The following is a 22933-nucleotide window of genomic DNA, read 5'->3' on the forward strand; positions in this document are numbered from 1 at the left end:
AGATCGTCAATCGACCCTAGGGGGTTCATTAACATAAACTATTACAGTAGTAGGCCTATCATAACTTTCTGTGAAGGACGGTATTAGCGCATCGCTGTATGTCTTGTCTGTTTCCATTTACGCAACGCCGCACGTTTCCCTGCTCGTCAATGCACTCGCGCCTACTACCGCTGTGGAGATCAAAGCATGTGCGGGCAACAAAGTGTTCTTGCTTAGTTGACTAAACGCGGTAGCTAAGGAGCTAACTACAAAATAACACGTAGTTATGTGCTTGACTAACACATACAATTTGGGAAAATGTATTTGGCAAACAGCTCATTCTCCCTACCCCTTTTCCTCAACGTTGGTATCAAAGGAAAAAGTGGAGCGCTACCAGAAAGAGGAAAATGGTAGGCTATTACGACTATAGAGATTCTCTCCTCGCCCACAATGTGCCAACTGGAAACCTAATTTAAGGTAGTTTTTCGTACCAGCATACGTTGACTTCAAATTGTGTGCGGGTTGGCAGGTCGGTAATAAAGATGCGCGCCATTAATATCACTACATTGAACAAAGGTGTATGGGTTTGCATGTCATTACGACAGACAACTACCTTGTTAGTCACAGTGTTGATTGCCAGAGTGGGAGAGGCATCTCCGTACATGATACAGTCCATTCGCAGGGACTCCGATTCCAGGCTGTAGGGGGTGGAGGCCTGGAGAACAGGACAGAGGAATATAAGGGAGGGATGGGAGAGGGCTGTCTCTTGGTCTCTGTCTACAGCAGTGGTGGAAAAAGTACCCAATTGTCATACTTGAGAAAAAGTAAGGGTAACTTAATAGAAAATTACTCAAGTGAAAGTCAACCTGTAAAATACCATTTGAGTAAAAGTATTTGGTTTTAAATATCAAATGTAATTGCTAAAATATACTTAAATATCAAAAGTAAAAGTATAAATCATTTAAAATTCCTTACATAAAGTAAACAAGACAGCACTATTTTCTTGTTTTTTAGCCAGGGGAACACTCCAACACAGACATAATTTACAAACAAAGCTTTTGTGTTTAGTGAGTCCGCCAGATCAGCGGCAGTAAGGATGACCAGGGATGTTCTCTTGATAAATGTGAATTTGACAATTTTCCTGTCCTGCTAAGCATTCAAAATATAACAAGTACTTTTGGTTGTCAGGGAAATGTATGGAATAAAAAGTACATTATTTTCTTTAGGAATGTATCGAAGTAAAACTTGTCAAAAATATAAATAATTTTTAATAAGATAACCCCAAAAACTGTAAAGTACTTAAGTATTTTTCCTTAAGTACTTTACAACACTGCTCCAGAGAACATTGATGGGATAGATAGCATATAATATTGAGCTGGTATAGTCTACAGTAAACCATAACATAATATTAATAATTATTACAGACACAAAATGTATCTTTCACCATTTTGTCTACCCTCACTTGCCTGGCTCCCAAAACTGCTTACTGAAAGAGGATTGGTTTGCAACAATGCAACTTTAATTTATGATAAACTCCAAAAGAGGGGAGAGAGTTGCAAGATCCATGACAGAGGTCTGTGTATTTGGGAAGAATGGCTTGATTCAAGAGTGTATGAGGAGAGATTAATTAGTCCTCCTGTATGCCTACAAGAAAGAATAGTTGGTGCCTCGGCCCTAACAACATTTGACTTGCTATTTGACCACTTTATATACCACAGAAGAACAGTTAGATGGACTACTCACCTTACAGAGAAACAATGGCTATGATATGTGCATCAAAAACAGAAATACCTTATTACACAAGTATTCAGACACTTTGCTATGAGACTCGAAATTGAGCTCAGGTGTATCCTGTTTCCATTGATCATCCTTGAGATGTTTCTACAACTTGATTGGAGTCCACCTGTGGTACATTCAATTGATTGGACATGATTTGGGAAGGCACACACCTGTCTATACAAGGTCCCACAGTTGACAGTGCACGTCAGAGCAAAAAAAAAAGCCATGAGGTCGAAGGAATTGTTCGAAGAGCTCCATGACAGGATAGTGTCGAGGCACAGATCTGGGGAAGAGTAGCCTAAAAATGTCTGCAGCATTGAAGGTCCCCAAGAACACAGTGGCCTCCATCATTCTAAAATGGAAGAACTTTGGAACCACCAAGACTTTTCCTATAGCTGGCAACCTTGCCAAATTGAGCAATTGGGGGAGAAGGTCCTTGGTCAGGGAGGTGACCAAGAAGCCAATGGTCACTCTGACAGAGCTCCAGAGTTCCTCTGTGGAGATTGGAAAACCTTCCAGAAGGACTACCATCTCTGCAGCACTCTACCAATCAGGCCTTTATGGTAGTGGCCAGATGGAAGCCACTCCTCAGTAAAAGGCACATGACAGCCCGTTTGGAGTTTACCAAAAGCCACCTTAAGACTCTGACCATGAGAATGAAGATTCTCTAGTCTGATGAAACCAAGAGTGAACTCTTTGGCCTGAATGCCGCTGGCACCATCCCTACGGTGAAGCATGTGAGAACTGGGAGACCAGTCAGGTTGAGGGAAAAAATAACAGAGCAAAATACAGAGAGATCTTTGATGAAAACCTGCTTCAGAGCACTCAGGACTTCAGACTGGGGCGACGGTTCACCTTCCAACAGGTCAACAACCCTAAGCACACAGCCAAGACAACGCAGGATTGGCTCGGGACAAGTCTGAATGTCTTTGAGTCGTCCATCCAGGGCCCGGACCTGAACTGGATCAAACATTTCTGGAGAGACCTATAAATAGTTGTGCAGCGACGCTCCCCATCCAACCTGACAGAGATTGAGAGGATTTGCAGAGCAGATTGGGATAAAATCCCCAAACACAGATGTGCCAAGCATCATACCCAAGAAGACTCAAGGCTGTAATCGCTGCCAAAGGTGCTCCAACAAAGTATTGAGTAAAGGGTCTGAATACTTATGTAAATGTAATATTACATTTTTTGTTTGCAAAAATGTCTACAAATCTGTTTTTTGTTTTGTCATTATGGGGTATTGTGTGTAGATTGAGGGGAAAAAATACTTTTAAATCCATTTTAGAATAAGGATGTAATGTAACAAAATGTGGAAAAAGACATGGGGTCTGAATACTTTCCAAATGCACTATACAGCATTGAAAACCACATACTAAAATGCTTTGTCTGTTGCCAATAGATCTAGAGAACTAATATGGAACACACACTCTTTTGACAGTGAAAGACGGCTATATTTCTGTGAGCCAATCTGACAACTCTTGCAAATCTGCCAGCAATGCAACCGAAGCGTACTAAAAGGGTCATAGGGCTTACGCGTAATAAAAAATGACTAGGTTCTGAATTAATGTTTGTGATAAAAAAAAAACCCAGAAGAAAATATGTTTAACGGAAGCCTAGGGCCTTGTGTGTTAATTAACTGGAAAAGAAGCCTAGAATTACTCTCCCTCTTTTCTCTCCACTCCCTCTCGCTCTTCCTCTCTCTCTTGTTCTCTTCCTTCCTGCTCTTTCCCCTTTCCATTCTCTCTCCCTCTCGTTCACTCTTTTGCTTTTCCCCCCCCTTCCTGTCGCTCTCACCCTCTCCCTTCCGTTCTTCCCCTCCCTCTCTCTTCTGCTTGCCCTCCCTTCTTCCTATTCTCATTGGGCTGTGTTGATTGTGCACTTTGGCGCTCTATGCCTGCTTTGTTTCCGTGGTGATGGGTAGGGCAGTGGTAGATGCGAAGGGGGAGAGTAGGCTTGCTGCTGCTCAGGGCTCAGTGAGCTGCAGCACCGTGTTCATTCAGGCACTCAGGTCACTGAATGCCAGTGGTATAGTGCTAATTCTATAGGGGCAAAAGAGACGTGATTTTTCACAGTATGATATCACCATCTCAAAGTAGATAGGTGATAACTGTTGGCCGAAATGAGACAGGATCATGAGACGTTTTACATTAAGCATAGAATGCAAAACTCAATGTCCATACACGGTAGCCTAGAATTTGTTTAGGAATTTGTTACATTTATATTGATCTGACGAGGAACAATTGATTATCGTCTCTTATATACACTGAACAAAAATATAAATGCAAAATGTAAAGTATTGGTCCCATGTTTCATGAGCTGAAATAAAATAGCTTCTTGATATAAAATAGCTTCTTGACACCTGTCAGGTGGATGGATTATCTTGGCAAATGAGAAATACTCACTAACAGCGATGTAAACAAATGTGCGCACAACATTTGAGAGGAATAAGCTTTTTGTGCATATGGAACATTTCTGGGATATTTTATTTCAGCTCATGAAACATGGGACCAACACTTTACATGTTGCGTTTATAGTTTTGTTCAGTATACAGTACCAGTCAAAAGTTTGGATACAACTACTCATTCCAGAGTGTTTCTTTATTTTTACTATTTTCTACATTCTAGAATAATAGTGAAGATGTCAAAACTATGGAATAACACATATGGAATCATATAGCAACCAAAAAAAAGTGTTAAATAAATCTAAAAGTATTTTATATTTGAGATTGTTCAAGGTAGCCACCTTTTGCCTTGATGACCGCTTTGCACACTCTTGGCATTCTCAACCAGCTTTGAGGTAGTCACCTGGAATACATTTCAATTAACAGGTGTGCCTTGTTAAAAGGTAATTTGTGGAATTTCTTTCCTTCTTAATGTATTTGAGCCAATCAGTTGTGTTGTGACAAGGTAGGGGTGGTATACAGAAGATAGCCCTATTTGGTAAAAAAAAAAACATTATGGCAAGAAGAGCTGAAATAAGCAAAGAGAAACAACAGTCCATCATTACTTTAAGACATGGAAGTCATTTAATTCGGAAAATTTCAAGAACTTTGAAAGTTTCTTCAAGTGCTGTCGCGAAAACCATCAAACGCTATGATGAAACTGGCTCTCATGAGGACTGCCACAGGAATGGAAGACCCAGAGTTACCTCTGCTACAGAGGATAAGTTCATTAGAATTAACTGCACCTCAGATTGCAGCCCAAATAAATGCTTCAGAGTTCAAGTAACAGACACATCTCAACATCAACTGTTCAGAGGAGACTTCATGAATAAGGTCTTCATGGTCGAATTGCTGCAAAGAAACCACTACTAAAGAATGCCAATAAGAAGAAGAGAGTTGCTTGGGCCAAGAAACACGAGCAATGGACATTAGACTGGTGGAAATCTGTATGATGGTGTGGGGTGCTTTTCTGATGACACTATTGGATATTTATTTAGAATTCAATGCACACTTAACCAGCATGGCTACCACAGCATTCTGCAGTGATACGCCATCCCATCTGGTTTGCGCTTAGTGGGACATTCATTTGTTTTTCAACAGGACAATGACCCAACACCCCTCTAGGCTGTGTAAGGGCTATTTGACCAAGAAGGAGAGTGATGGATTGCTGCATCAGATGACCTGGCCTCCACAATCAACTGATCTCAACCAAATATAGATGGTTTGGGATGAGTTGGACCGCAGAGTGAAGGAAAAGCAGCCAACAAGTGCTCAGCATATGTGGGAACTCCTTCAAGACTGTTGAAAGAGCATTCCAGGTGAAGCTGGTTGAGAGAATGCCAAGAATGTGCAAAGCAGTCATCAAGGCAAAGGGTGGCTACTTTGAAGAATCTCAAAATAAAATATATTTTGATTTGTTTTAACACTTTTTTGGTTACTACATGATCCCATGTGTTATTCATAGTTTTGATGTCTTCACTATTATTCTACGATGTAGAAAATAGTTTTTTTTTTAAACCTTGAATGAGCTGGTGTGTCCAAACTTTTGACTGGTAGTGTATATATGCTCCATTTGTGCAAGCCGCAGATGACCGTTAACAGGACCAGTGTAAATTGTATGTCAGCCCATGTGAGGAAAATTCAGCGGTGTCGGAAGCTGTTGCTTTCGTCCTGACTCCTGATGACCGGTCTTTTGGGATCACCTGGTCCACTCTAATTTGAAATCCAGTACTCACCATTTCTCCAGAGCGCGGCCTCTTCTTTGGTCTGGTGGGCAGTGTGTCCTCTTTAGGGTTGGTGTCTATAGCCCAGTAGGACCCCTGGAAACCAAAACAAACAAGATATTAACACTACCCACTGGGTAGAAACTGGTTGAATCAATGTTGTATTTACATGGAAAATACATTGGATTTGAAAAAAGTCATCAAATGTTGTTTTGAGGGTGAAATCGGCGACAGGGTTTCATGTGAATATTATAAAATCTGCATAAAAATAATATTTTCCCAACAGAGATGTGTTTCCATCAAATTGATTGGTTGCGGATAATAGGCTTTGTGTGATGATGTAGTGCACCTAAATATAACTTTTGTGGTTAAATTCATGTATCGAATAATGAATACAAGTTAAATAGGTTTGCAGCCATTTTCAACTCTACTGATGGTTTTGTCACAAAAATATGTGTGCGTTACATAGCGAATGTGCCCACTCTGGTCTTGGCATGTGCACTCTAGCCAACAGCTGGCATACTGTATACAATGCGGGTAGGCTAGCCTACATGATGACATTATTATGGATTATTTTTGTCAAACGGCAGCCAAGAATCGATCATCATGTCACCAGAATAAGACCATCAATATTTATTGGAAAGAGCCTCAAGCTCATCACCTTGCACTTTCACCACCATGTGAAGTTCATCATTTATTTAATCTGTAGGGTAAATAACTGCATGCTTTCCAAGTCATCACATTATCGCGGGACCACACAACATATATCATCGTGTGACTCCAAGTATACTTTTACATGATGGTTATTATATCAATATTTGCATAAATGCATTTCCACCGCCATCTCTCACATAATGAATTTAACCAACACAAAAACGATCCCACCTTGTCAAATGTATTTTGTTAGTCGATATTTGGTAAATTTACAGACAAATTTTCCATCAGGCCTCTAGTTACATTTTTTATGTACTTTACGCACATAAAAAGGTTGGACCTGTTTACAGTAACCAAATTTCAATGTTTCATACCTTTATATTACTCCAACTACCCCAATTCATGTTCTTAAGTAAAAAAACAAAACAATATAAAAATAGATGACACCATTAAAGCCAATTATCTCAGAATCATCTTTTTGCTGATAGAACCTTATAGTCCAAGCACTCGATATGTTGAATTTGTACCTATAAAACGTCAGATCTTCAATGTTATATCCAGCACAGAAAAAAAACAATAGGCTGGGCAGCACCTCCTACTGGAGCAGTGATCTACGTACAGCTACCCTTTGGTATCTTATCCAAGGTTTTTACCAAGGCCATCCATTTTGAATTCAGGCTGTAACACGACGCCTTCACTTTTTCCACATTTTGTAACGTTAAAGCCTTATTCTAAAATTGTTTTTTTTTAATCCCTCAATCTACACATTATACCCCATAATGAAAAGCAAAGGTTTTTTTTTTTTTTTTTACATAATAGCAAATGTATAAAAATGTTCAAAACAGAAATACCTTATTTACATAAGTATTCAGCCCTTTGCTATGTGACTTGAAATTGAGCTCAGGTGCATCCTGTTTCCATTGAAAGGCACACACCTGTCTATATAAGTTCCCACAGTTGACAGTGCATGTCAGAGCAAAAACCAAGCCATAAGGTCGAAGGAATTGTCAGTAGAGCTCCGAGACAGGATTGTGTCGAGGCACAGATCTGGGGAAGAGTATCCGAAAAATGTCTGCAGCATTGAAGGTCACCAAGAACAGTGGCCTCCATCATTCTTAAATGGAAGAAGTTTGGAACCACCAAGACCCTTCCTAGAGCTGGCCGCCCAGGCCAAACTGAGTAATCGGGGGAGACAGAGCTCCAGAGTTCCTCTGGGGAGATGGGAGAACCTTCCAGAAGGACAACCATCTCCATCAATCAGGCCTTTATGGTAGAGTGGCCAGACGAAAGCCACTCCTCAGTGAAAGGTACATGACAGCCCGCTTGGAGTTTGCCAAAAGGCACCTAAAGGACTCTCAGACCATGAGAAACAGGACTTCAGACTGCGGCGAAAGTTCACCTTCCTACAGGTCAATAACCCTAAGCACACAGCCAAGACAACGCAGGAGTGGCTTTGGGACATGTCTCAATGTCCTTGAGTGGCCCAGCCAGAGCATGGACTTCAATCAGATCGAACATCTCTGGAGAGACCTGAAAATAGCTGTGTGGCAACACTCCCCATCCAACCTGACAGATCTTGAGAGGATCTGCAGAGAAGAATGGGAAAAACTCCCCAAATACAGGTTTGCCAAGCTTGTAGTGTCATACCCAAGAAGAATCGCTGCCAAAGGTGCTTCAACAAAGTACTGAGTAAAAGGTCTGAACACTTAAATCCATTTTTTTTATACATTTGTAAAAATGTATACAACACCTGTTTTTGCTTTGTCATGTAGATTTGTGTCTTGATTGATAAAACATTTTCTTATCCATTTTAGAATAAGGCTGTAACGTAACAAAATGTGGAAAGGGGTCTGAATAGTTTCCAAATGCACTGTATACTCAGTCTCTCTGTGCATATCTGAGCTAAGGTTAACGCAATAATTGAATGCTAAGACAATGATTGCAAGATAGTATCTCCTTGTTCCTTAGCCTCTTAATACTTGCACAACGGTAAACCTAGACATGTGCATCTCATAGTATTCCGAGGGGTGATGCAAGGCTCGCAACCTTGGCTATGCGCACTGGATACGATTAGGGGCTTACAGCATTCACATAGTAATGGAGTCAGATAGATAAATGTAGTTTATTATTAAAATATTCAACATCATTTTTACACATCTACATAATGGAGACCCCCTCATCCTCAGTTGATGGGGATTTCCACCAACCTACATAATGGTTAGATAATTTCCACAAAACAAAATTGTGACATCCAGTTGATGGTGATGTTCTATATTACACTACAATAGTTTCTAGTCTAGTGGATAAACCATATGGTTCAAGAGAAAATAGCCTAATTAATTACAAAGCATCTCATCAACAAAGGCATTATTTTCAATTAAAGCTTTATTGAAAAAAGCATCTCATCAACAATGGCATGATTTACAATTAAAGCTAGAGTCCTTAATTGAAACAATAACAAAGCAGGCAACCCGCCTCTGTTTTGGTAAAAAGCTGAGATGGGCCTGGAGAAATGTAATCATTCTCAAATTCATACACAGAGCTACGGATGCAGGGCCTGACCATGCTGTACATTTTTAAAAAATCTAAATGATGGTTTTAACCATGTTTTGAGGCTATAGAGTGTTTGTTTACATTTACCTGGTTTACAAAGTTCGGAGTAAAACAAACCTCTATTTTGGGTTTTGATGGGGTTGAACTGAGCTCTTGCGGCATTTATAAGTTATCACTTATGCAAAATCTGGTAACTTGATAAAGCACTAACTTCAATGACATCTTATTTTGACATTGCATTGTTTTTAGCTGTATAGATAATGTACACTGCTCAAAAACATAAAGGAAACACTTAAACAAACAATGTAACTCCAAGTCAATCACACTTTTGTGAAATCAAACTGTCCACTTAGGAAGCAACACTGATTGACAATATATTTCACATGCTGTTGTGCAAATGGAATAGACAACAGGTGGAAATTATAGGCAATTAGCAAGACACCCCCAATAAAGGTGTGGTTCTGTAGGTGGTGACCACAGACCACTTCTCAGTTCCTATGCTTCCTGGCTGATGTCTTGGTCCCTTTTGAATGCTGGCGGTGCTTTCACTCTATGGTAGCATGAGACGGAGTCTACAACCCACACAAGTGGCTCAGGTAGTTCAGCTCATCCAGGATGGCACAACATTACGAACTGTGGCAAGAAGTTTTGCTGTGTCTGTCAGAGTAGTGTCCAGAGCATGGAGGCGCTACCAGGAGACAGGCCAGTACATCAGGAGACGTGGAGGAGGCCGTAGGAGGGCAACAACCCAGCAGCAGGACCGCTACCTCTGCCTTTCTGCAAGGAGGAGCACAGCTAGAGCCCTGCAAAATGACCTCCAGCAGGCCACAAATGTGCATTTGTGGTGGTATGAGGGCCCGACGTCCACAGGTGGGGGTTGTGCTTACAGCCCAACACCGTGCAGGACGTGTGGCATTTGCCAGAGAACACAAAGATTGGCAAATTCGCCACTGGCGCCCTGTGCTCTTCACAGATGAAAGCAGGTTCACACTGAGCACATGTGACAGACGTGACAGAGTCTAGAGACGCCGTGGAGAACGTTCTGCTGCCCGCAACATCCTCCAGCATGACCGGTTTGGCGGTGGGTCAGTCATGGTGTGGGGTGGCATTTCTTTGGGGGGCCGCACAGCCCTCCATGTGCTCGCCAGAGGTAGCCTGACTGCCATTAGGTACCGAGATGAGATCCTCAGACCCCTTGTGAGACCATATGCTGGTGCGGTTGGCCCTGGGTTCCTCCTAATGCAAGACAATGCTAGACCTCATGTGGCTGGAGTGTGTCAGCAGTTCCTGCAAGAGGAAGGCATTGATGCTATGGACTGGCCCACCCGTTCCCCAGACCTGAATCCAATTGAGCAAATCTGGGACATCATGTCTCGCTCCATCCACCAACGCCACGTTGCACCACAAACTGTCCAGGAGTTGGCGGATGCTTTAGTCCAGGTCTGGGAGGAGATCCATCAGGAGACCATCCGCCACCTCATCAGGAGCATGCCCAGGCATTGTAGGGAGGTCATACAAGCACGTGGAGGCCACACACACTATTGAGCCTCATTTTGACTTGTTTTAAGGACATTACATCAAAGTTGGATCAGCCTGTAGTGTGATTTTCCACTTTAATTTTGAGTGTGACTCCAAATCCAGACCTCCATGGGTTGATACATTTGATTTCCATTGATAATTTTTGTGTGATTTTGTTGTCAGCACATTTAACTATGTAAAGAAAAAAGTATTTAATAAGAATATTTCATTCATTCAGATCTAGGATGTGTTATTTTAGTGTTCCCTTTATTTTTTTGAGCAGTGTATTTTTGATGTTTTCAGTGTGTTTTGAACACTTTCTGAGAAAAAAAAATGGTGCACTAAAATGACAAAAAGTTGAGTCAACTGATTAACTCTGACAGCCCTAATAGGAACACACACATGAATTATCCGCTCTCAGTCTCATAACCCAAAACAAGTTGATAATGCGAATACATACATGATTTAGCTATATTTATGTCTCTAAGGTGCCCAATCACAGTAACAAGAGAGATGTATTGCTATCCTTGTTTTACATAGTGGTTTGCCCCCGAGTTTAGGCTCTGGCCAGGTCCAAGTAGAGCTAAATCAGGTGAAAACCTCTATGTGTCAAACTACAGGCCTCGGCCGAGGATTCCAGTTGAATTATTAAGTTGATTCATTTTTCAAACAGTTCATATCCCTATGGCGGAGCTCAACACTCCTTGGTCAAAACAATATTGGTAAAACCGAAAAAGAAGGGTAGCCTGGAATCCAAATTGAACATATAATTTTTGTTTCACCATTGTTACACTTCACTGATTCTGGCCATGCATTCATTGAAACAATTTTTACCTATATGTTTAATGAGGGGCATTATGCAAAATGTGTCAGCAATTGCACCACCTTCAACCAACCAGATGACCAAGACTTTAGGCATAATTAATAAATCAGCAATTGACCATGTGGGATTTGGGGCTAAATCGGAGGTTGATTTTTTTTTTGCAATATTATTACATTCACTCGACACAGATACAGTACACTTAATAATATTACAAAATTATGTTCGCGTAAAAAAGGGTTTCATCAATTGTTTGTTTTTACATGAAGTCTAATCAACTATTTTCAACCTCATTGGTAGGCAATTTGATATGAAACACACTGAAACACAGACTCTGCTTTCTCATACCAAAACAGGTGGCTATTCAAAGTTAAAATTGCAACCATGAAAAACTGTCATTTGGACAGCTCATGAATTTAAAAAATAAATAATATTACTCTGCACATTTTTAAGTCATGCCCCACTCTGTCCTTGACAGTGTTTTAATGAGTTTTAGGAGGGCATGTCATTTTTTGAATGGTTTTCCACGGTTGCCCCGGTGCCATGCCCAGTTGATAATCACCCCAAAGGTGCCGTGCACATTTGATAATCACCCCGATAATTGCCTCAACTGAACCTAAACTATACCAAAACTAATTTCACACATATAACAGATGAAATAAATTAAGGAAAGTATGATGGGGGAGAAAGAGGGGGAAAAAGGTGGAAAGTGGGTGAGTTGATGAGCGAGGGGAGGTGAACGATGCATAATTGGGTAATCACCAATTGTGAATGAAGAACAGGGTGACCCATTATATTGTATTGATCTATTCTAATTATAATCTCAAAATGGTAAACCCTATATCAGTCGACCGAATCCAAGCAGTCCTATCTGTCTACTCTGCCCATCTTAGAGTACAACAGTGAGAACGTGCGTAATTTACAATGGCAAGAAGATCAAGATGATTGGATGCACATACTGTGTTAGCGATGCTACAAAATCTGAATGAAAACAATTCAAATGGTCGGAAAGAAATGAATCATGACATCTATGATGATTATTCTTCTGATTCTGAGCCTCAGCCTGAATCTACAGTGCCTTCAGAAAGTATTCATACCCCTTGACTTATTCCACATTTTGTTGTGTTACAGCCTGAATTCAAAATGGATTAAATACCAGTGGTGGAAAAAGTACCCATACTTGAGTAAAAGTAAAGATACCTTAATAGAAAATGACTCAAGTAAACGTCACCCAGTAAAATACTACTTGAGTAAAAGTCTAAAAGTATTTGGTTAAATATACTTAAGTATCAAAAGTAAAAGTATGAATAATTTATAATTACTAATATTAAGCAGACACGTTTTATTTTTTTAATTTACAGATAGCCAGGGGCACACTACAAAACTCAGACATAATTTACAAACGAAGCATTTGTGTTTCGTGAGTCCGCCAGATCAGAGGCAGTAGGGATGACCAGGGATATCTTCTTGATAAGTGCTTGAATTGGAAAATGTATGGAGTAAAAAAGTACATTATTTTCCTTAGGAATGTAGTGAAGTAAAAGCTGTCAAAAACATGAATAGTAAAGTACAGATACCCCAAATAACGACTTAAGTAGTATTTTAAAGTAGTTTTACACCACTGTTAAATATCCCATAATGACAAAGTGAAACCACATTTTTATGTTTGCAAATATATTCACACCCCGAGTCAATACTTTGTAGAAGCACCTTTGACAGCGATTACAGCTTTGAGTCTTCTTGGGCATGTCTGTACTGTGTCAGCTTTGCACATCTGGATTTGAAAATGTTCTCCCATTCTTTCTTGCATATTTTCTCAAGCTCTGTAAAGTTAGATGGGGAGAGGCAGTGAACAGCAATATTCAAGTCTTTCCACAGATTTTCAATGGGTTTCAAGTCTGGGCTTTGTCTAGGCCACTCGTGGACTTTCACATTCTTGTTTTAAAGCTTTCCAGCATTACTTTGGCTGTATACTTGGAGTCATTGTTCTGTTGGAAAGTAAATCTCTGCACCAGTCTAAGCTCGTTTGCACTCTGAAATAGGTTCTCATCAAGATTTTTCTGAATTTGTCTCCATTCACTGTTCCCTCTATACTTACCAGTCTCCCAGTCCCTGCCGCTGTAAAGCATCCCCAAAGCATGATGCTGCCACATGCTTCACAATAGGGATGTGTTATGCGGGTGATGAGCTGTGCCTGGGTTTCTACAGACATAACACTTTGCATTCAGACCAAGGAGTTATATTTTTCTCATCAGACCACAAAATCTTTTGCCTTATGCTCTGAGTTTTTCACGTGACTTTTTGTAAACTCCAGGCGTGCTGTCATGTGATTTTTTTTCTCAGGAGTGCCTGCTGTCTGGCCACTCTCCCATAAAGCCCAGATTGAGGAAGTGCTGTAGAGACTGTTGTCCTTCTGGCAGGTTCTCCCATCTCAGCCAAGGAACTCTGTAGTTCTATCAGTGGTCATTGGGGTCTAGGTCACCTCCCTGACCAAGGTCCTTCTTGCCCATTTGCTCAGTTTGGTCAGATGGCCAGCTCTAGGCAGACTCTGGGTAGTTAGATTTTTTAAATTTCCCAATGATGGAGACCACTGTACTCTTAGAAACTTTCTACATAGTAGAAATTGTTTTAAACTCTTCCCCAGATATATGACCTATGAACAGTTCCTTGGACTTCATGGTATAGTTTCTGCTCTGACATGCACTGTGGGACCTTATATGGAAAGGTGTATCTTTCTAAATCATGTCCAAACAATTGGACACAAGTGGACTCCAATGAAGTTGTCGTGACATCAAGGAAAATCAAAGGAAATTGGATGCACCTGAGCTCAATTTGTAGTGTCATAGGAAAGGGGTGTGAATACTTATGTAAATTTCTTTATGTAATTTTCAATAAATATGCCAAAATTCTAAAAACCTGTTTTCACTTTGTCATTATGTGTAGATGGGTGAGAATTTTTTTTTTTAATCAATTTTGAATTTGGACTGTAAAGAAACAAAATGTGGAATAAGTCAAGGGGTATGAATGTTTTTTTTACATTTATTTCACCTTTATTTAACCAGGTAGGCCAGTTGAGAACAAGTTCTCATTTACAGCTGCAACCTGGCCAAGATAAAGTAAAAGCAGTGTGACACAAACAACACATAGTAATACATGGAATAAACAAACGCACAGTCAATAACACAATAGAAACATCTATATACAGTGTGTGCCAATGAGGTAAAAATACTTTCTGAAGGCACTGTACAGCCCCGAGACCTTAGCGCAACAAAGTCAGAATGGTGCGCACTGTGCAGGTGCCAGCGTCACCACCAAATGAAACGGTGAGATGGGGGCGAGGAAGGCATGGCACTGTTTAGATAGAACAAGCCGGTGACAATGCTGCGGCCGATTATCAGCACAAAATCCTATCACTGAGAGAGCAGACCCAAAGCAAAAAACAACATCAGTGACGACCTCACCAGCTTTCATTATGTGACATGGACATGCTCCATCTGATGCCATTACGTGAAGATGCACACCATGTACGCACGAGCTGACAGTAATGGACTATTTTTGAGTACTGTCATATTCACACTTATTGTATGTTCATTATGCCACCATTATTGATTGTGTGCTGATTTTCACTGTTTAACAAGCACACTCGGCGCTTGATTTTTAGGCTACTGGGGTTTTCATCACTTGACAGCATGTCTAGGTGGTTAGTTTTTATTTATTTTGTCTTTATAAAAATAAGCTGTTCCCGCATTCCTACACATATGCTTTCTGTTTCAGAGTTGTAACAAAGGCACTCCACAAATAAAATTCAACACTTGAATTATTCTTATTGTTTTTACATAAACTAATGAAAATTGTATTGTTATTTGAAATATATTTTTCATATTCTAAATGTTACCTTCATCAACCCAACCAAACAATCAAGGCCAAGCGGTTCTCGTGTTAAATATGTATTCAGACTATAATGGTCAGGAAATACTTACTTTCCCAGGGTCGTCTTTGGAGCGAGGCACTTTGAGAAAACACTTGTTCAGGGACAGATTATGCCGTATTGAGTTCTGGGAGAAAAGAGAGAGAAGAGGGGAGATAGACATGTTTTCATTAACACAATCATAACAGCATAGAAAATAATACATTTTTCAATAGATAAAAAGTAGAGGACCAGCAGATTTTCACTTGGTCTGCATGAGTAAGATTAAATATCATACTTTTGCACAAACTACCAGACAACCACACCCTCCCAGGCACCTGTTAGTAAGAAGAAGATACAGTCAGTACCTGCATTATCTATTAATTCACCATGCTCTATTGTTTTACAGTTCAAGTAAAGTTGAATGGCCGGTTTGCCGGATGCAGAGTATGCCTCCATTTAAAACTGCATTTAAGTCTAAGACTCGGCTTAATCTGGGTCTGGAAAAAACTATCCAGACCTGTATTAGGTGGTTAATTATGCAATGGAGACATTTGTGATTTAGCAGTCTTAAACAAAAGTAATTCCATGGCTAGCAGCCCTAAGTAATTGTATAGTGGAAATCCATGAAGATAAGAGCCTCTATTAGTCTGTCTGACTGTAGCTCCTCTACCTATACCATACAGTAAAGCTCCAGTACACCTGGCCTGACATGAACTGTGTTCCCCCTCAGGGCTCCTCCACTCATCTGGAGCTCCTAATTAATACCACTGGGGAGCGGAGAAGAGAGTCCTCTCTCTCCCTTTCTCTATCCCTCTCTCTCTATCCTTTTCCCCTCTCTATCCCTTTCCCCTCTATCCCTTTCCCCCCCTCTCTATCCCCTTTTCTCTCTCTATCCATACCCTTCTCTCAATATCCCTTTCTTCAAAAGGATCTCTTCATTTGCTCCTCACCCTCTCCATCCTCTCTCCTACTTTTCAATCTATCTCATATCCCATGGTCAGAATATAGCAGAGGAGAATACAGCAAGCTAATGCAAAGAGTCATTACCTGACAAATACATGAATAATTAATTTATGCCCATGGCATCCTGCTGCACTGTTTTTTCAAAGAGGTCAAACCATAAACCAAAAGACAGAACAGTTGCAGGCAGATCACACACACACACACACACACACACACACACACACACACACACACACACACACACACACACACAGACACACAGACAGAGAGACAGATATCCCTGTATAAAAACCACCAGGCCTCTCACTCACAAGACCACGTCTTTGTCTAGTACTCCCAGTGGTGCTACCATGGGTCCCCCAGAAGAGAGATGTAGACGGCCGAAGACTGAGAACATCGCTCCACAATGACGACTCTTTACCAGTTACTATAGTGAGCCCTGCCAGCTGTATATGGCCATAAACCAATGGAGAGCCGTTACCACGGCGAGAGATAGTGCCTTTCTCACTGAATGGGCTGAATTTGTCATAGCTCGATGCGATGGCATTGACAATAATGCACTGAGTGGTTGCGACGTGAACGGAGCTAATGCGATTCGATCCCGCGTCCGCCCACTCGTTTGATGGCGTTGGATGATTAACAAGTTTATTGGGCACAGCTGGGGCTTTGCTGCTGCCCAGCGCTAAATTAATCTCATTGGAAGGCGGCATACGGTGGAAAGGAGGTTGTCAAATTTGACTTCCTACTTCCTTGTTCTTAGACGATTTGGGGGATTTGAAATTAGACGGTTTACTTTGCCTTAAGGAGGCAGGCATTTTTTATATAATCATTGTGGCTATTATTAGTAAGCGCTCTGCTTTAGTAATAACGCACAGGCTTACGCTGAATACATGACATGAGCCAAAATCTGGGGTTTCAGAAATGCATAGAAAAAGAGAATGAGAGAGGTGTGCAGATTACATGTGTGCAGATCACTAGAGGATATAGGCCGGAAGGTGACATAACCGTGCTGGAGATATTAGCTCAGAGTGCAATCTTTGAGAGTGCTGTTGGGGATGGAGAGCGTTTAACGTGAGTATGAGCACTGGATATATAGGTCAGAGAGTGTGATGTGTTGGCTATGGTGAAGATAAAGAGTCTAGATGAGATAGTGAGATTACAGGGAGATGTAGCCTAGCAAATACAGGGGATAAAGGTCAGACTGAAATAGTCAGTGAGATGGTGGTTAATGTTGAGGAAGATATAGGACAGGGTAAGTCATATGGATAATGTTGAGGAAGATATGGGACAGGGTAAGACATATGGATAATGTTGAGGAAGATATTGGACAGAGTAAGACACATGGATAATGTTGAGGAAGATATAGGACAGAGGGAGACACATGGATAATGTTGAGGAAGATATAGGACAGAGTAAGACATGTGGATCATGTTGAGGAAGATATAGGACAGGGTAAGACATAAGGATGTTGAGGAAGATATGGGACAGAGTAATGGTTAATGTTGAAGTAGATATATGCCAGAGTAACATGTGTGGATAATGTTAAAGCTATGGGTGCAACAGAAATGACTTGAGGTCAGAAGGTGAGGTCTGCTGAGAAAGAGGGGACTGGGGGGTGGTGTGATAGGGTGTGTACAGTATAGGGAACTGCTGGGCTCCCACACAGACAGCCCTAGTCAGAAGCAATACTGAGGAGTGTTTGTTGTTCCACTAACTCTCCTGGAGTTTCAGCATGTTTGTCCTGGGGCTCCTAGGGGTCGCTGCAACACTGTCACAGGGCGAGAGAGAGAGCGAGAGGATGAAACAGAGTGAGATTGAGAAAAACAGAGCAAGAGAAACAAAGAGAGAGCGAGAGAGATGGTAAACAAATGGTTACGAGAGGATGAGGACACAGGCAGAGAGATAAGGATAGTGTTGGAAGAGAGAAGGGTAGGGAGTCTGGGGACGGGGAGATGCATTGTCACATCTAAATATCTCACGGGATCTAGAGACAACACCGGGACACCTTAACTACAGGTCTAAGCAGAGACAGTGATCGACACATCCTGTATGAGGAGGGGGTTGAATACGACTCACTGCTTCAAATGCAACCAAATATCATTCCATTTGATGGAGCACCACCCCACCCTCTTAGTGCAGAATGGGAAGTCTGCTGTAACTGGAGCCCACTGTGTGAGTGATGGGCACAAAGAGATTTCAGGAGACTGAGCTGCCAGAGCTGCCAGTGTCCCTGGGGACCTGGCGAGGATCCGTGCGCACGCTGCATACATCTATATACAGACAAAACAGACACTATAGTGCAGCAAAGCATGTGCCGTTTTTCAGTGGAAATCTTTCAGTTTGTTGGTTTAATTTGAACGTATCTGCTGGATTAACCTGACTTGGATTTGTAGGAAATTGATCCCAACTTTGGTTTTTCCAAGATAGTAGAAACTAGAAATTGAATAGGGAAAGAGGCCAGCTGTAGGCCATGGCGACTGGCTCCTTCCAGTGCATATCAGACCCCGTGCTACAGCAAAGTGACTGGTCTTGTCAGTATCGGGTTTCTCTGTGGAGAATGGGGACAGGAGCACGAAGTGTTGCCAAAGCACATGGCTGTGTCCCAACAGTCTAAAATAGTAGGAGGTGTATATTCAACCGGCAGAACGGAAACTTAAGGTAAGGGTAGGGCTCCAGACTAACATTTTAATTTGGTGGCACCAGCCCATGATTTGGCCACACCAACATTTTGCCATGGCGCCACGCAATAGAACAAATGTGCAATCATCTTCATTCACAGTGCTACTGAGATAGTATGGTTCAATAAATTACTTGTTTCATATAATATGCAGCAGGAATGGATAATTCAAGATATTTGTAACCTAAACCAGTGATTGTCATACATTTTGGATTGACAATCAGGCTGTTGTTGCTATATCAAAATAGGGCTCCAAAATCCTTCAGTTCAATACAGATGAATTTGTTTACATATTTTTGTGTGTACTAATAACACAAACGGGCTAATTCACCATCTGACGAAGTGCAAACGCAAAACTCTTTAGCTAAATCCCTAAATATAATATACTGCTAGTTAGCAGTGTAATTGATTTATTTAACACTAAATTGAATGTCCTAAAAAAACGTTGCTATTACCCGATGATGACTATATAGGCCTATGAAATCACTGCCAATGGCAGTCTCGTGCTTCCTGTGCTCCGTATCTCAAAGCCATACAAATGACTGGTTGTAAAACTGTGGTAGAACGCTCAAAATTGAGAGTTGAGATGTTTTTTTTTTTTTAATGTGCAGTAAAATCGCAAGAGTTAAATCAACTCCTATGAAGTCAAATGTCACACTATTTTAGGTTTTATATGGTCCCGCCCTAATTTTGTGTTAAAACTACTCTGGTCATGGTGTTGATATTTTTGGAGTTAAAATGACACTAAATGGAGTAAATATTCAACTCTAAGAGTTGCTTAAATTTAACTCAAATTGCCTTTCTACACTTTTCAATGTCGTTTTTAACCCACTCCAGTGCAATTTTAGTATTTTCTGTGTTGTTTTGAATTAAGAATCAACTACAGCAGAGTACATTTCTCTTTCAGTTGACTTATTTTGAGTTATAAGGGTGTAAATGTCACGCCCTGACCTTAGAGAGCCGTTTTATTTCTCTATTTGGTTAGGTCAGGGTGTGATGTGGGGTGGGCATTCTATGTTTTGTTTTCTAAGTTTCTTTATTTCTATGTTTTGGCCGGGTATGGTTCTCAATCAGGGACAGCTGTCTATCGTTGTCTCTGATTGGGAATCATACTTAGGTAGCCCTTTTCCCCTCATTTCATTGTGGGTAGTTGACTTGTGCTAGTGGCACTTTGCCTTCGTGAGCTTAACGATTGTTCATTTTGTTTCTTGTTTTGTTGGCGTCATTCCAAAATAAAATCAAATGTACGCTCACGACGCTACACTTTGGTCTACTTCCAACGACGGCAGTGACAGTAAAGCCTTATTTGAATATTTGTTAAGGTTTTACTTTTGGTGGTTTTCAATGTGATACAAATAATGTTGGATGCCAACTTGCAGGAAAATACCTAGCACTTTTAAATTATTGCTCACAATGTGCATTTAGAATGTGTGTAAGAGTAGGGAAAAACGTACAATACATGAAGACTACCAACATCATGTAAATTGGAACAACTATCTCACTAATGGTTGCTATAAATCCAACTATTTACAGACTGGGTTAGTATAGAAAAGGCCATGCTAGGCAAAGCTCCGCCTTATCTCAGCTCACTGGTCACGATGGCAACACCCATCCGTAGCACGCGCTCCAGCAGGTGTATCTCATTGATCATCCCTAAAGCCAACACCTCATTCGGCCGCCTTTCGTTCCAGTACTCTGCTGCCTGTGACTGGAACGAATTGCAAAAATCGCTGAAGTTGGAGAATTTTATCTCCCTCAACAACTTTAAACATCAGCTATCTGAGCAGCTAACCGATCGCTGCAGCTGTACATAATCTAATGGTAAATAGCCCACCCATTTTCACCTACCTCATCCCCACAGTTTTTATTTATTTACTTTTCTGCTCTTTTGCACACCAATATCTCTACCTGTACATGATCATCTGATCACTTATCACTCCAGTGTTAATCTGCAATATTGTAATTATTCGCCTACCTCCTCATGCCTTTTGCACACATTGTATATAGACTCCCCCTTTTTTTCTCTACTGTGTTATTGACTTGTTAATTGTTTACTCCATGTGTAACTCTGTGTTGTCTGTTCACACTGCTATGCTTTATCTTGGCCAGGTCGCAGTTGCAAATGAGAACCTGTTCTCAACTAGCCTACCTGGTTAAATAAAGGTGAAATAAAAATAAAATAAAATAAAAAATAAAAAAATCTGTTTCATATTTTTGTGTAGCATAAGATCAAAACCAATCAATGTTAATACAAAAACACAGACATTGAAACAAAAATAAAGAAATCTGCCTGCAACGGAGCATGCAGAGAAATATAATAATGAAGCTCCTCCCACATCTGTGGATAACTCCATAGATTTAACTCTCCGTCTCTGGTTACTTTTAATGGAGTTAAAAGTCCTCCATCCCAATGAACTCCAGTTATCAACACTGACTTGAGGGAGCATATCACTCTCGAGCGTTAAGATAACTCCCAGTAGAGTCAATTTAACCCAATGTTGTTTTTAACACTGGTTTCAACTATACTTGATTTACTGAGTACGTACAGAAAGCTGAGGCCCGCCACTCTTTAACTGTAACAACAGTTTCCCTGCTATTGCATTTTGAAATGCTGCCAATCAGAACACATTTTTTGTGTTCCCTCATCAAAGCTCGAAACAGGTACAGGGGCAGCGAAACAGGTACAGGGGCAGCGAAACAGGTACAGGGACAGCAAAACAGGTACAGGGACAGCAAAACAGGTACAAAACAGGTACAGGGACAGCAAAACAGGTACAGGGGCAGCGAAACAGGTACAGGGGCAGCGAAACAGGTACAGGGGCAGTGAAACAGGTACAGGGACAGCAAAACAGGGGCAGTGAAACAGGTACAGGGACAGCAAAACAGGGGCAGTGAAACAGGTACAGGGACAGCAAAACAGGGGCAGTGAAACAGGAACAGGGGCAGCGAAACAGGAACAGGGGCAGTGAAACAGGTACAGGGGCAGTGAAACAGGTACAGGGGCAGCGAAACAGGGGCAGTGAAACAGGTACAGGGACAGCAAAACAGGTACAGGGGCAGCGAAACAGGTACGGGGGCAGCGAAACAGGAACAGGGGCAGCGAAACAGGAACAGGGGCAGCGAAACAGGGGCAGTGAAACAGGTACAGGGACAGCAAAACAGGGGCAGTGAAACAGGTACAGGGACAGCAAAACAGGGGCAGTGAAACAGGTACAGGGACAGCAAAACAGGGGCAGTGAAACAGGAACAGGGGCAGCGAAACAGGAACAGGGGCAGCGAAACAGGAACAGGGGCAGTGAAACAGGTACAGGGGCAGTGAAACAGGTACAGGGGCAGCGAAACAGGGGCAGTGAAACAGGTACAGGGACAGCAAAACAGGTACAGGGGCAGCGAAACAGGTACGGGGGCAGCGAAACAGGTACGGGGGCAGCGAAACAGGAACAGGGGCAGCGAAACAGGGGCAGTGAAACAGGTACAGGGACAGCAAAACAGGGGCAGTGAAACAGGTACAGGGACAGCAAAACAGGGGCAGTGAAACAGGTACAGGGACAGCAAAACAGGGGCAGTGAAACAGGAACAGGGGCAGCGAAACAGGAACAGGGGCAGTGAAACAGGTACAGGGGCAGTGAAACAGGTACAGGGACAGCGAAACAGGGGCAGTGAAACAGGGGCGGGTGCAGCGAAACAGGTACAGGGGCAGTGAAACAGGGGCAGAGCAAACACTAGTTTGATTGCAGGAATTTACTGATTGACCAAATCATAGTTTTAGCCAACCCAAAAACATAACTTTTTTTTGTTCTGTTTTCCAGGTGTTCTTTAAAGAAAATACAAAGACGTTAAGGACAGTGAACTTATTAGAACATGTATAACATCTTCTTAAGATATGATAAGACAAAATGCTTAAGTGATTAGT

The 22933-nt window shown here is 41.4% G+C and overlaps 1 protein-coding gene across 1 annotated transcript in view; it reads right to left on the minus strand.

Annotated features, from left to right (window-relative positions):
- LOC115132109 (forkhead box protein J3-like) overlaps positions 1–22933 on the minus strand; it is a 101832-nt gene that overhangs the window by 26993 nt on the left and 51906 nt on the right. The window contains exons 4-6 of the mRNA XM_029664364.2: positions 15451–15525; positions 5938–6021; positions 593–694 (exon numbers count right to left, since the gene is read on the minus strand). Coding sequence (XP_029520224.1) covers positions 593–694; positions 5938–6021; positions 15451–15525 — 261 coding nt within the window. The remainder of the gene's footprint in view (positions 1–592; positions 695–5937; positions 6022–15450; positions 15526–22933) is intronic.

Source organism: Oncorhynchus nerka, linkage group LG7, assembly GCF_034236695.1.
Source record: "Oncorhynchus nerka isolate Pitt River linkage group LG7, Oner_Uvic_2.0, whole genome shotgun sequence".
NCBI classification, from domain to species: Eukaryota; Metazoa; Chordata; class Actinopteri; order Salmoniformes; family Salmonidae; genus Oncorhynchus; species Oncorhynchus nerka.